Here is a 14,300-nt window from a genome sequence, read left to right as displayed (position 1 = left end):
CTGTGGTCTGCCCTAATAAGCTGCTTGGAGGATATTCAGGATAAAGATGCATCCTCTCTTTCTCATAGTGACATTGGCAACTGCATTAATGTCTGTCTTACAGACACACTAGAGCTAATTTGTACCTGGTTAGAATCCTATTTCTGCATTCCATATTCCATGCAGTAGGGAGTGGAGCAGTATTGGCATGTGCCCTGACCTTCCAAACAAATGTCAAACCTTTCAAACGTTCACTGGATGACTGCCATATGTGGCAAATGTTACACAAAACAAATATTTCAAACCGTTTACCACTAATATAAAATGAAAAGAAAGACCAAGGTTTTGTTACATTCCTAACTAGGTTTATTTACATATCTATCCTTCCATCCTCATTAATCGCATCCATTTTTTGATGCAGATGAAGACAATGCCAGAAGACAATTTTATACTGTTTGACTGTACCACAACTACTTTAACACCATCTCCATTTCATCCTAATTCAAAGAAAGACGACATGAAAGCAGACAGGCACAGACATATACATCGTTTTACACCAACATGATTGACTTGATGTTTTAAGTGTTGAAAGTTTAGAAGCTGACAGTGAGCAGCTATTTCCAGAACATATGTACCCATTACGTCAAAGAAGGTGACGGGGAGTGAAGATGGGGAATGTTAACAGATATGTCTACATACTGTACCTTTGTTGCAATGAACAATACAGACTGGAAGATCTCTGAATCATTCATGTTACCCACTCACTGTGCAACACCCATCAGCAGGGGCTGTTGAAACCAGTTTCATCAAGTTCACGACGGCACACACTTTACACCCTCAGATAGAAGTGACATCACACAGCTTATGCCCTGCCTTGTCACTTCTAATGTGAGGGTATAGAGGCAGGGTATAAAGTCTGTGATTACACCCTTAGATAAAAGTGACATCATACAGTTTACACCCGCCTTTACACCCTCAGATAGAAGTGACACTGCACACTTTGCTGTAAACTTGTGTCAGGACGTGACACTTTCTGGGTATAGCTTGCGGCATCCCCCCCCTCTCTCAGCTCATACATTCCTGGAGGAGACTTTCTCCCTCTGGCCATGCAGAAAGAGAGACACAGAATCACAGAATCCTCAAAATGGGAATTTGATACAAAAGGTCCACTTGTAAGGTGGGAATGGTCCATTGATACGAGTGTGTTTCATTTGGTGACCTCCGAGATGACACTTCTCAATTAGGGCGTTTGCATCGAATTATTGTATAAAATGAATGCGTAAAGATTAAACTATTTGTGAAATGATGTAAGGTGATGTTTTTTTTTATGAAAGAGAATTGTATTCCCTTTAAAGATAAACTAAGCCATTGGCCCTCCCCTGTGAGCACAGACATGATCTGTCGTCATAGACCCGGCTTTTCTATTGTTACGAATAAAAACCCCTCCTGAGTAAATCCTCTTCAGACCACGAGTACCTCGATGGACACCGAGGGGGCACATGTTGAGTTAGACCACAAAAACCTCAGTATAAACTAAGGTTGAAATATTTGTTGAATTCCTAACCATACCACGTGGAGCATTGGCTACACGGCTGGAAATGGTTCAACTAGATACTAATTACTGGTCTGCAGCTAGAAATGATGTCAACCTGGGATGCGAAGACCGACAACCGTCGAAACAGCTACTCTATGAGAACATTTCTAAATGGTACTCTGGAGTATCCATTCTAACCACGAAATACTTTGATCTTCAGGGAAGCAGAGCGAGATAGAGACTTGGGTGAACTCTCCAACAGAAGGAATGACGATTCCAACAGAGATCACGACGACACACTGAGCGTAAATATTGATTGCAATTGTTCCCGAATGAGTGAGCGTTCATGTGCAAAGGATTGGCATTTCAATTAATATAATTATAAACTGTGTAGTGATGCCTTTTGTCTTTCCTGCCCTTTTCAGTCCACACCCACTTCCCTTTGTCCACCAAGCCGTCATATTGGCTTAGCCCGCGAGGGAACCTCCCCTATAATTTCCTTGTAACCATATCTACTGTGTTGTTTGTTTATGCATTTCTGTGATTGTTTAGTTAGTTAGTATTTACTAAATGATTTAAGATGATTGGTGTATGGATGAGTCATAGTAAAGGCTGGGTTTGTGCAGATAACCAGCAATTTATGACATTTGGAATGAGACTAACGTGTGGTAAAGAATATTTCATTAATTAAGAAACTAATTAATCAGATATTAAAATATTCTAACTTTGTAATCTGAAGATTTTCCTTGCTGCCCAGACTTCCTAGTTAATTAAAATGACATGATTTGTTTAATCGCATAATAATAATTACAGAGAATTGATTTGATAAAATAAGTCTTCACTTTAATGATGCCAAAAACACAACACTTGACAGGACACGTTATTTCTTGTCATTGATTGCTATGCACGGACCCGGTAACAATGACAATCTCAGCCCATTCACAGCACAGCAGTAGCCACTGACAAAGAAGTCCCTCCCTTAAAGGCCATTATGTAGTCAAACTGTATAACCAGCTCTTACAGGCATTTTCTCAATCAATACAGTGTTTAAAAGCAATATGAAACATTTACTCTGCCTACAATGATTCATAGGCTACTCTTGGCACAATCAAGCACTCATTATGGCATTTCACTGAAACACGACGTGACCCCTGAACATTGAGGTGCCTTCAGAGATAGTGACAGGAGGGTGGGTCATTGATTTCACTGCAATGGTTTAGAATGTGAAGTAGGTGGACCTCAGGAGACGGTCGAGTCCCCCGAGACCTCCAGCATTGACTCACCCGACACCCTCAGCTTAGTGTGGACAGGATAGGCCACACTCTATGGTTTACCAACACGCCTCTTGGAAAATGAGGATGGGGAGTAATAGGCCATGTGACTCAGTCAAGACATTATTAATAGGAGTGTAAATGCCCCTGAGTGACCTTGGATGCAGCCTAATGGCGGAGTTTCCTAAAACATGAAGGACAATAACAAGGTGCTGAAGTTCACAGAAGGTAAGCCAATTAGTAGACAGAGGCAAGGAACAGTCTTAGCTTGCTTATTAGTTTGGCTAAGTAGCAGTTTTATCAAAAGTTGAATAACTGAATAAAGAATACATCCACATTTCAAGATACTGTCTTACTGGATCAATGACATTTTAAGCCATCTTTATCATATTCATGTTTTTCTCTTATGATCCTTTGCTGCTCTCTTTTGTCGCGTGCCTGAAGCAGCTGCCTAGCTGCATTTGGGTTTAAATACTGAGGGTGCCTTTGTTGCCATGGCAGTCAGAGGGGGTCCCAAACCCCTGCCGGAAATGTGTTGCAGATTGACGTCCTAATGAGCTAGAATAGCATCCCGAAGGCCAGGGTCTCACCCAACGCTCCCATTCCCCTGGTGAGTGAGCGAGGTCCAAACCCCAAGGCATCTCTCAGCTCCTACCAATTAACCCTGGCCTGCCCTGCTCCGCCAAGGTCATTTGCAGTCAGTGACGGGGGAGTCCCCAAGGAGCAGCGGTGGGAGGATCTAGCAATGAGGCAGAACTGACAACGAAGTACTTTTTGTTTCTTTTGATATAATATTTATGCTGAAATAGATATTGGCTTCTTTGGTTTGTTGATTGTTCTTTGAAGCCGCAATGTCATTTGCTTTGATGCTAACTCTACAGATGGACTCAGTCAAACTTTATCTTCCTTCTCAAATCCGAAGTCAAACTTGATCTTCCTTCACAAATCCAAATCTCCAACTTTATCTGTAACCTTTTTCTGTTTAGGATGAGTATCGGAGTGGGAGTTGTGTGGACAGTAGCCAATATATGCCACGATATTCTACACAAATGTACAAAATCAAAGCAAGAGATACTCTTTATTACTTTGCATGAAGTAACATTCACTACTTTAGAACATCAGAGGATTAGCCAATGCTTCATCCATATCCCACTGGGCACAGAGAATTCCATGTCTATTCCACGTTGGTTTGACATAATTTCATTGAAATTACGTGGAAACAACGTTGATTTAACCAGTGTGTGCTCAGTGGGATGATATTACCTTATTATTTTAGAAGTGGCTTATGGGACGATGATATATTGTGAATAGTCTACCCATGCTAAAAGAGCATAGCAATAGCAGACCAAATCGGCAAGGCAGAGGGTGTATTGTTGAAGACTATGAGTGGCGGATTGGAATTCACACCACTCCACCTGTCCAAAATAGACTTGCACCCAGACAACCAATGTGTCATTGATTGCTGTTTTCACAAAATACCACCTCTTACAGATAACAAATAGGGGACACAAAAATATTCAATCCAATGTCTTTCTAATTGCAGTCAGATAGACATTTCAGCAAAAGAAAACATGGAAAATATATCAAATCCTGAACATGCACACGGCACAGTTTCTCCTGTTCGTATTGACAATGTGCAAACCTTGTTTAAATATCAGGCTTCCTGGAAGTCACACACATCTTGGTTCACTGCCCCTCCAGATGGAACCATCTTATGAGACTCCTCTCTACTCTGGCAGCTCCCAATTCGATACTCCCAGATCTCCTATTGTTCAACATGGGAATGCTTCCTTGCTTCCAAAGATAAAATATTTTCCCTTCACAACCAAAGTTTGTGGGGCGAGAAAACAAATGTTAGGAGAATTTCTTAGTTCATTCACTCTCAGAATTCAAGAGACGAAATGAATATCAGACAAACAGATGCGAGCAGAAATACTCTGTACTGTTTATAGTATTGATTCTATCTTTGTGTTTAAAATACATCTACTAAGGCAAGGTTAAATACTTTTCTGTGAACACATAGCACATTTCCAAGGCTGGGGAGAACAAAATAGTATAGGCTATCATCAAAGACAAATATTACTCATTAAAAAGCTTCATTTTATTCTGAGAAATGTGTCAATTGTCAATTTGACTCCTTTTTCCTTAAAAAAATAGCAGTGTGTGTTGAGAACAATTACATTATTAAAAGCTCCATAGCAAAATATCTAAACAACTCTTGTACGTACACTGACCGGTTTGAACAAAAAGTACAGCGTGTTACAACAACACAAAGATTATAGAAATGTGACAAGAAAAAAACAAACCACAAGTTAATGGTGTAGGTTTCTGTACGTCTAAGTTCACTTTAAACCTAATTTGAAAACATTTATGAATTGATTTGTGCTGCAAATATCTCACACACGTAACACAGCCACTCTTTCTTTAGACTGCAAACAGACGGACTACCTGAGAGCTCCATCCCAAAACAACATGTGATCACACTTACAATTTACTAAGCAACACTGACAGGGAACAGCTAGAGTTCCATTTAAAACCTGGTCTCAGAGCTCCCTCGTTTCATAGTGTTGCTCATGAACTGCTTATCGTGTTCAAAGCTGAGGTTATTGTGAGACCTGGAGATCATGAGCAGTTTCTCTTTCTTGGTGTAATCCTGTTTGACTGCTACCTGGGGCAGCTGCAGTCTGTCCATAGGATCCTCCTTGTTCTCCAGCTTCATGTAGCCTTTACTATTGCTGCGGTCCAGCCGGGGCCAGCTGGGATGTTTCCTCTGCTCTGGCTTCACTGTTAGGGTGGTGGGCCTTCGATCCAGGTCCAGAGACTTAGAGTGAGAAGACAGCATGTGGAGGGAGTTGTTGGAGCCGAAGTCCTTGCGGGCAGTCCCGGGGGACAGGTACCTCCCACTGGCAGAGCCTGGGGACAGAGAGCTATGAGAGGACGAGAAGGAGTGGGACTCTGTGGCTGAGTTACTCCTGAGGAGCATGACGTCGGGAGGTTTGTAGGCTTTGGCAATGTCCGCCGGGGCAGGCACAGCCAGGGACTCCACAGAGGGGGGTCGGGACCTAACCCGAATGTGTTCCAGGTCCTCTGTGATGTTGTCCATGTCAGGCTCGTCGATCACACAGTTGTTGAGCTTGATAACGGGCAGGGTGAAAGCGCTGATCGAGGACGAGACGATTGACCTGGTCTGGCATCTCTTGGTGAAGCTGCTCTTTTCGTCCCTGTGGCGGCTGCCCTCATGCTGCAGACCAAAGATGGAGCCAGAGCGCTCTCTGTAGAGTGAAGGCAGGAGACCATGCCCCCCTTTGGCCTCGTTGAGAAGGCCCTCCTCGTCCTCCGTAGAGCTGGCCCTGCGAGACACCCTCACATTGTTCCCCATGCTGGGGAACCCTAGCAGGGTGTTAGCAGCAAGCTTGGAGGCACACTGGTTCTCATAGGTCCTGACCTCATGCTCCCCATAAGAGCCGGAGTAGGCCCCGTTCATGTACTTGTGCTCTTTGATCCGCAGGCTGTGGATGTCGATGACGGTGGAGTACATGTCTCTCATGTGGATCACCTTGGTCTCCCGGTCCCTGTTTTCATGCAGGATGGCATTGGCACAGATGAAGATGAAGATACCGATACCCATGGTGAAGGGGCCCAGCATCTTCATCTTCTCAGAGTGCAGGTGCTGCTCAAAGAACTGGGCCAGTGTACCGCTTTCCTCCCGGGTCACCCTAGTGTCGTTGGTGGATAGCTTGGCGTTGGCCGCTACGAGATCCTCTCTGTGTGGCCAGTAGCCCAGCACGGCCATGGCGATGCCCATCAGCAGGATCAATACACCTAGGATGAGGAAGAACCCAGAAGCAGAGTAGAGGCGGATCTTTCCCCTGACCACCACTACGTCAGCTCTGGGTTTACGCTTGGCCCTCCTCTTCTCCTGGGCCTCTCCTGGGGCTGGGGACTGGATGGGCAGGTGGTGTTGGGAGCGGGCCGAGTCCTGCCTCTTCAGTGCAGCAAGGTGGCCCGTAATCACTCCACCAGCTGAAATCATCACTACCGCTGTCCACGGCCCTGTAAAGACAAACAGAGAAGGGGAGTGAGACGCATCTGGTATGTTTACTGATGTCTCTTCTCTAGTTGCTGGTTTGCTGGCACTGTCCTCCTGGTATTCCCATGGCGGGAGGCAGAGCAACCATAACCTGTGGGGGGCGTCATCAAGCTGGGAACAGCATCTGCAGAAACTGCTCTTATGCTTGCTTTGGTAATTAAGAATGATGACAATTATGTTCTAATATTAATTCTAGTCACAGCCCATAGGCAACAATTAATCTAGCAATCTGGTGTTTGCCCTCTTTGTTTTTTTCTTGCTAAAAGAAAGGAGAGCCTTTTTGGAAGTCAAAATGATGATTGAAATGGCAAATGGCATTATGTTTGTGAGCGAATGATTACAGATTTAGCTGTGATATAGCACTTTACATTCACACACGTCCCCTGCCTCTTCCGCTCCAGCTGTTTGTATCTCTCTCTCTCTCATATATCTGTCACTCTGTCTCGCTTTCTCTCTTACACACACCACAGACAAGCACATACAGATGCTCTTTTCCAAATGACTCCATCTATTTGTCATCTCAGGAGGAATATCTCATTTCCTAGTAAAAGGGTTTAAAGAAATATAAGAGGCCGTTACTTAGTCCCTATGATCTTAAACGGATCTTAAATTAAAAAGTATAGAATTAGTTATGGCAGTCTATTAATGGAGATGACTCACAAGGGACCATGAAATATATATATTTTACAGTAAAATAGAGCCTCAGCTAACACAAGCAGCACTGGTCAGTACTACTCAGTACTCAACCATACTGACTACCATACACCATCCTATTTCAACATTTGCCAATGAACCATGACAATCAATTTATGGGAGAAATATGCTATCTTTTTAGGAACGGTAATCTCATCAGTGTTTCCAATAAAACCCCTTCAAAAGTACCAACAACCAGGTTGAAGGTAGGATAGGTGCAGGTACATGGTGCTTCACCAAGAGGTGTGTGGCAAAATTACTTAAGGATAACAAGGTCAAGGTATTGGAGTGGCCATCACAAAGCCCTGACCTCAATCCTCTAGAAAATTTGTGGGCAGAACTGAAAAAGCATGTGGGAGCAAGGAGGCCTATAAACCTGACTCGGTTACACCTGCTCTGTCAGGAGAAATGAGCCAAAACTCACCCAACTTATTGTGGGAAGCTTGTGGAAGGCTACCCGAAATGTTTGACCCAAGTTAAACTATTTAAAGGCAATGCTACCAAATACTAATTGAGTGTATGTAAACGTCTGACCCACTGGGAATGTGATGAAAGAAATCAAAGCTGAAAGAAATAATTCTCTCTACTATTATTCTGACATTTCACATTCTTAAAATAAAGTGGTGATCAGAACTGACCTAAGGCAGAGAATTTTTACTAGGATTAAATGTTTAAATGTATTTTAAATACTGAGTTTAAATGTATTTGGCTAAGGTGTATGTAAACTTCCGACTACCGTTCAAAAGTTTGGGGTCACTTAGAAATGCCCTTGTTTTTGAAAGAAAACCACATCTGTTGTCCATTAAAATAACATCAAATTGATCAGAAATACAGTGTAGACATTGTTAAGGTTGTAAATGACTGTTGTAGCTGGAAACGGCTCATTTTTTATCTCTACATAGGTGTACAGAGGCCCATTATCAGCAACCATCACCCCTGTGTTCCAATGGCACGTTGTGTTAGCTAATCCAAGTTTATCATTTTAAAAGACGAATTGATCATTAGAAAAGCCTTTTGCGATTATGTTAGCACAGCTGAAAACTATTGTCCTGTTTAAAGAAGCAATAAAACTGGCCTTCTTTAGACTAGTTGATTATCTGGAGCATCAGCATTTGTGGGTTACATTACAGGCTCATTGTAAACATTGTAAATGTAAACAAACACTGTATAGCCTCGTAACATGGTTAAAACAAAACATTTTATATCACGGATGGTCAGTCCTTGCATCCATAGCTTTTTCTATTCATCGGAGAGTGGTTACATTTCTCCAGGCCCATCCCTCAGCTTTTTTACCAAAATTGTTTTATCTGTGGATTTGCCCTTCAAACAGCTGCATGCTATCAAGATATCAAAGTGTCACCAACAAAAAGGTTAAGAAAAGGCCTATAGCAAATGCAGCATATGACATTCATTTTTCACAAGTAAATAGCACTTCTCTGTAGTGCTCAAAGCATGCCATTCCATGAGCGCAGCATTTATTGTTCAACTGGAATCAATGAGCCCACTCAGTCCTCCATGACAACAAAATCACAAATAACAGAGTAGGGCTGGCTAATATGTCCTTAGTTTTGGGGTCATGCTCAGGTAAAACAATTTAGCTGATCTCTCCTTCTATATTTCCACGTCGTATTCTTGAAGATCAAAGGGTATAACATTTATTGGAATGACTGGAATTCTTATATACTTTTGTTTTTAATGTAAAGATATAATTGAATCATATTATTATATTATATGTAATAGAAAGCGATGCATTGGAAGAAGCCTATATAACTTTAACATCCATAAATGTAACATCCAAATATGGCCAGTTATGTAAACTTTAACATTGATTTATCCTGCAATAGATGTTGTTCAATTGGTAACATACAGTGGGGCAAAAAAAGTATTTAGTCAGCCACCAATTGTGAAAGTTCTCCCACTTAAAAAGATGAGAGAGGCCTGTAATTTTCATCATAGGTACACTTCAACTATGACCGACAAAATGAGAAATGAAAATCCAGAAAATCACATTGTAGGATTTTTTATGAATTTATTTGCAAATTATGGTGGAAAATAAGTATTTGGTCAATAACAAAAGTTATCTCAATACTTTGTTATATACCCTTTGTTGGCAATGACAGAGGTCAAACGTTTTCTGTAAGTCTTCACACACTGTTGCTGGTATTTTGGCCCATTCCTCCATGCAGATCTCCTCTAGAGCAGTGATGTTTTGGGGCTGTTGCTGGGCAACACAGACCTTCAACTCCCTCCAAAGATTTTCTATGGGGTTGAGATCTGGAGACTGGCTAGGCCACTCCAGGACCTTGAAATGCTTCTTACGAAGCCACTTCTTCGTTGCCCGGGCGGTGTGTTTGGGATCATTGTCATGCTGCAAGACCCAGCCACGTTTCATCTTCAATGCCCTTGCTGATGGAAGGAGGTTTTCACTCAAAATCTCACGATACATGGCCCCATTCGTTCTTTCCTTTACACGGATCAGTCGTTCTGGTCCCTTTGCAGAAAAACAGCCCCAAAGCATGATGTTTCCACCCCCATGCTTCACAGTAGGTATGGTGTTCTTTGGATGCAACTCAGCATTCTTTGTCCTCCAAACACGACGAGTTGAGTTTTTACCAAAAAGTTATATTTTGGTTTCATCTGACCATATGACATTCTCCCAATCTTCTTCTGGATCATCCAAATGCTCTCTAGCAAACTTCAGACGGGCCTGGACATGTACCGAGCTGCTTACCTATTGCAGATTCAGATTCAGTCTTCCCAGCCTGGTGCAGGTCTATAATTTTGTTTCTGGTGTCCTTTGACAGCTCTTTGGTCTTGGCCATAGTGGAGTTTGGAGTGTGACTGTTTGAGGTTGTGGACAGGTGTCTTTTATACTGATAACAAGTTCAAACAGGTGCCATTAATACAGGTAACGAGTGGAAGAAAGAGGAGCATCTTAAATAAGTTACAGGTCTGTGAGAGCCAGAAATCTTGCTTGTTTGTAGGTGACCAAATACTTATTTTACACCATAATTTGCAAATAAATTCATAAAAAATCCTACAATGTGATTTTCTGGATTTTTTTCTTATTTTGTCTGTCATAGTTGAAGTGTACCTATGATGAAAATTACAGAACTCTCTCATCTTTTTAAGTGGGAAAACTTGCACAATTGGTGGCTGACTAAATACTTTTTTTTGCCCCACTGTACATGTTAGTCTTCTCTAATGCCTCTTAAGGGGAAAGTAATCTCAAAGTAACGGAATGTAATCAAATTACGTTACTGAGTTTGGGTTATCCAAAACTTACTTTATTTGATAACAATTTTGGACAGGTAACTAGTAACTGTAACAGATTACATTTAGTTAATAACCTACCAACCCTGCATCTGAGTACATCCCTCAAGGCACTTCCTTAGTAGTTTAAGGTCACTGCACATGATTGCATGGTGAAAATACTAGATGGATCTACAAAATGTGTTATTCCCATTGCAGACAGAGAGGAAACTCTTGGGCGGATGCATGACAGTTGTATGACCCACTTCTCTGACTGTACCCAGTACCCCCCCACCCAGCATTAGGTCTGAGAGCAGGTGTGGGTGGTGTAGCCTTTTGAAGTCGACTTATCTAAAGTTCACCATGAAATACCAGGATGAGGAGAGAGAGAGGAGCAGTGGGCGGCAGGGGTGGATTATATCAATAAATCGGAGAGTGCAGTTCCTGTTGACTTTCTTTTCTTCTTTTTAACGATGTGTTTGGAACATAGAACATTGCTCGAATGCCACATGTTTTTTGCAAAGGACACACAGGAAATCTAATAAGAGTAGGACACCCCATGAGAATCGTAAACATCAGTGGACGTTAAAAAAACTGTTCTGTCAGAGATAAAACAGAATAGATGAAAAACAGACTAATATGTCAGGGTGTCTGTTCAGTGTTGAAAAGCAAATCTAGTCTTCTCAGATTGTAATGTGTCAAACTTGACATGAGTTTAAATGATCAGATAATGCAAAATGTTGAAGGGAAATTGCATATAATCAAAAGAATTCCCTTGCTGCTTTGGCAAATGATTTATTGACAGCAGCCATAGCAGATGAGATGAGGAGGATTGTGGTCAGGGCATTATTGGTGTGATCAAGGGGGCAGCCTGGTCTCATAGACTAGACGTAACATAGTAAATGTACATCTGTGACGCTAAAATTAGTATGATATGTTTGGTATGGTTATATAAGACAGATGGTTATGTAAGTCAACCATTCCCATAACCCTAACCTTAACCCTTTAACCTAACTCCTAACCTTAACCCCTAACCCTAACATCTAGCCTAGATAACGTTAGCATTAGCCACCTAACTAACATTAGCCACAGCATATTGTTATTTGTAACATATCATATAAAATGGATGATACCACATGAAACATAACATATCACTCTAATTGGCGTGTCTCGGATTTACCTGTACTATGTTACATCTACCCATGAGTCCAGGTTGAAGTGGGAGGTGTTGTTCCAGACGCTGCATAATGTCTGGATTAGTGAGAGGGTGAGTGAGTGAGTGAGAGAGCCGTGTCAGTAACTTCTAGACGGGCGCGTGTGTGCAGTGTGTGGGTGGGCGGTGTAATGGTACCGCTGGTTCCAAGAAAATGAATAATTTGCAGAGTAATGCATTAAACAATAATATAATCAATCACTGCATGTGCACGTGTAGAGATACAGTATGTGAAAACCTACAAACACCAGATCAATAGAACATTTGCTGCTATGTTCCCATTCTCATTTTCAAACAAAATGCCTGCAGGGTAAATAGTTTAAAACAGATATGATGCTATGATAAAATAGCCTGTGATGAAACGATGGGAATGAATTTTGAATTCACCAGAATAAAAAAAAAAAAGAAGAGAGATCAAAGTGGTGAGAAGGATAGAAATTATATTTGATACGAGCGCAGCTCCATGAGACGACCCAGTCAATGGGATTCGATAGATAAAAACATCTGTTTAAATAAAGGTTCAAATAGAACCATGTAAATAATCGTTATTTTAACACAGAAAAGGCCATCGAGGACAATACATTTTTTCTTGAAGAATAATGTAATTGTTTCTTACCTGTAAAATATGGTGCTTCTTTCTAGCTGGTGTTATTTGCCCATTACGCATGGAAAATGGTAACGCAAGCCATGTTTCTCGACACTCGTGGTTGGCTTGCTATGTCCGTTTGTATTCCCATTACATTTATAATCGAGTGCCGATACGAAAAAGAATAAACTTCCAAAGAGAAAATGTTTCATTGTTTCGCTCCATTTCCAAAACGCTCACCTGGACTGTTGGCTACACGTCTGTACTAACTGTTCCAAGCTGCGCAAGGCGCAGAGAATGTCTACTATTGTTTTACTGTCAACCGTCTCAACTTTTTGTCACTAAAGATCCGGTGATCCACACACAGTCGACTGTAACACATCAAATACGTGTTCTGTTTAGCCTACTAACTTTAAAGTATTCACATCTGGGGACAAAGCGCTGTGAATTCTTTTGGAGTTATACCAAGACGCCTTATCATGTCCACTTTCTATTCCTCCAAGGAACTGTAGCTTGTAAATAGGCACTCTCCACCAGCTGGCTTCAGCTCGGAATAATGCATTTATTTGGGATGTAGAACAGGAAAAGCATTGTACTCCCACAGTAGAAAAAAAACAAGAGAAAGCTTATTTGAATAATTTATGCGTGGAGAAGTCAAGCATCTGAATACAATATTACCATAATAGTTTACAATGTCCCCAATGCAAAGACAATAGTTGATGCAAATATCGATAACACGTAGTAATCTAAGCTCCCTGCATGTTGCTTTCAATCTAGAGATGCAAATGATTGAGTTTACCAAATCCTTTGATGATGACTATTTAAGAATGCAATCATTTATAATGTCTCCATAACACAGACATAATAGCCTATATAGCCACTGAATCAAGATTAAACTCATTCCCTGTTCCTACTGCCTACATGCTGTGATGAACAAGCACACTCGGAGTAAACAACCAACTGTAGCTTATTGTAGCAGGAGCAATTAAAGGGTTAAAAGCCCAGAGATCTATATCGAAATGTTGCAGATGTTTGAGTCTGTCATTTCCTGTGTTTATGCAATGCAAGTCTGGCTCAACTGGATACCAAAAAAAAACATATTCACTCGGGGCTTCGAGAGAGCTAGGGCTTAAAGTGTACGTGGCTGGGTTTTTATAATCATTTCTCCACTGTGATACTGCCTAAATGTTCTCATTTGAAATGGGACTAACCCAACTTCTAGTATTGTTAGGTTCCACTTCAGCCTTTGGGGTTGAGGGGCTGAGAAAGGAGTTTAAAGAGGGGCTACGCCTATTCTGTCTCCCAACCCCTCTGGTCCTTGTTTGGAATTTTCAGGGTTTGTCAAATGGGGAGATTGACAGCATTGTTAAGATGGCGCCGAAGAGAATGTCTGACGTTTTACATGCCCGTAACAAATTGTGCTATTTTTTTTTTTTTTTTTTGCATTGTTTGTAACTTATTTTGCTGCTACCGTCTCTTATGAGCGAAATAACTTCTGGACATCAGAACTGGGATTAGTCACCACAAACTGGAGGAATCTTTTTCCTTTAATGAGTCCGACGAGAAAGATATACTGCTCAGGGGGATCTGGAACAGGCCCAGATCCCCCTCATTTGCATGGAGAAAAGACGGAGGAAAGGAGGACGCAGATCAGGCTGTCTTTTGAGAATCCATAGGCGAGC

General features: G+C 41.6%; 1 protein-coding gene across 1 annotated transcript; it reads right to left on the bottom strand.

The window, feature by feature from the left end:
* Positions 1 to 2,339: 2,339 nt before the first annotated feature.
* Positions 2,340 to 13,478, bottom strand: tmem200a (transmembrane protein 200A). The gene is made up of 2 exons (XM_046298289.1): positions 12,649 to 13,478; positions 2,340 to 6,837 (listed from the first exon to the last, which is right to left on the bottom strand). The coding sequence occupies exon 2, from the start codon at positions 6,815 to 6,817 to the stop codon at positions 5,315 to 5,317; it is 1,503 nt and encodes a 500-aa protein (XP_046154245.1). The 5' UTR covers positions 6,818 to 6,837; positions 12,649 to 13,478; the 3' UTR covers positions 2,340 to 5,314.
* Positions 13,479 to 14,300: the final 822 nt, after the last annotated feature.

Source organism: Oncorhynchus gorbuscha, linkage group LG14, assembly GCF_021184085.1.
Source record: "Oncorhynchus gorbuscha isolate QuinsamMale2020 ecotype Even-year linkage group LG14, OgorEven_v1.0, whole genome shotgun sequence".
NCBI classification, from domain to species: domain Eukaryota; kingdom Metazoa; phylum Chordata; class Actinopteri; order Salmoniformes; family Salmonidae; genus Oncorhynchus; species Oncorhynchus gorbuscha.
This window is presented reverse-complemented; position numbering and strand designations above follow the sequence as displayed.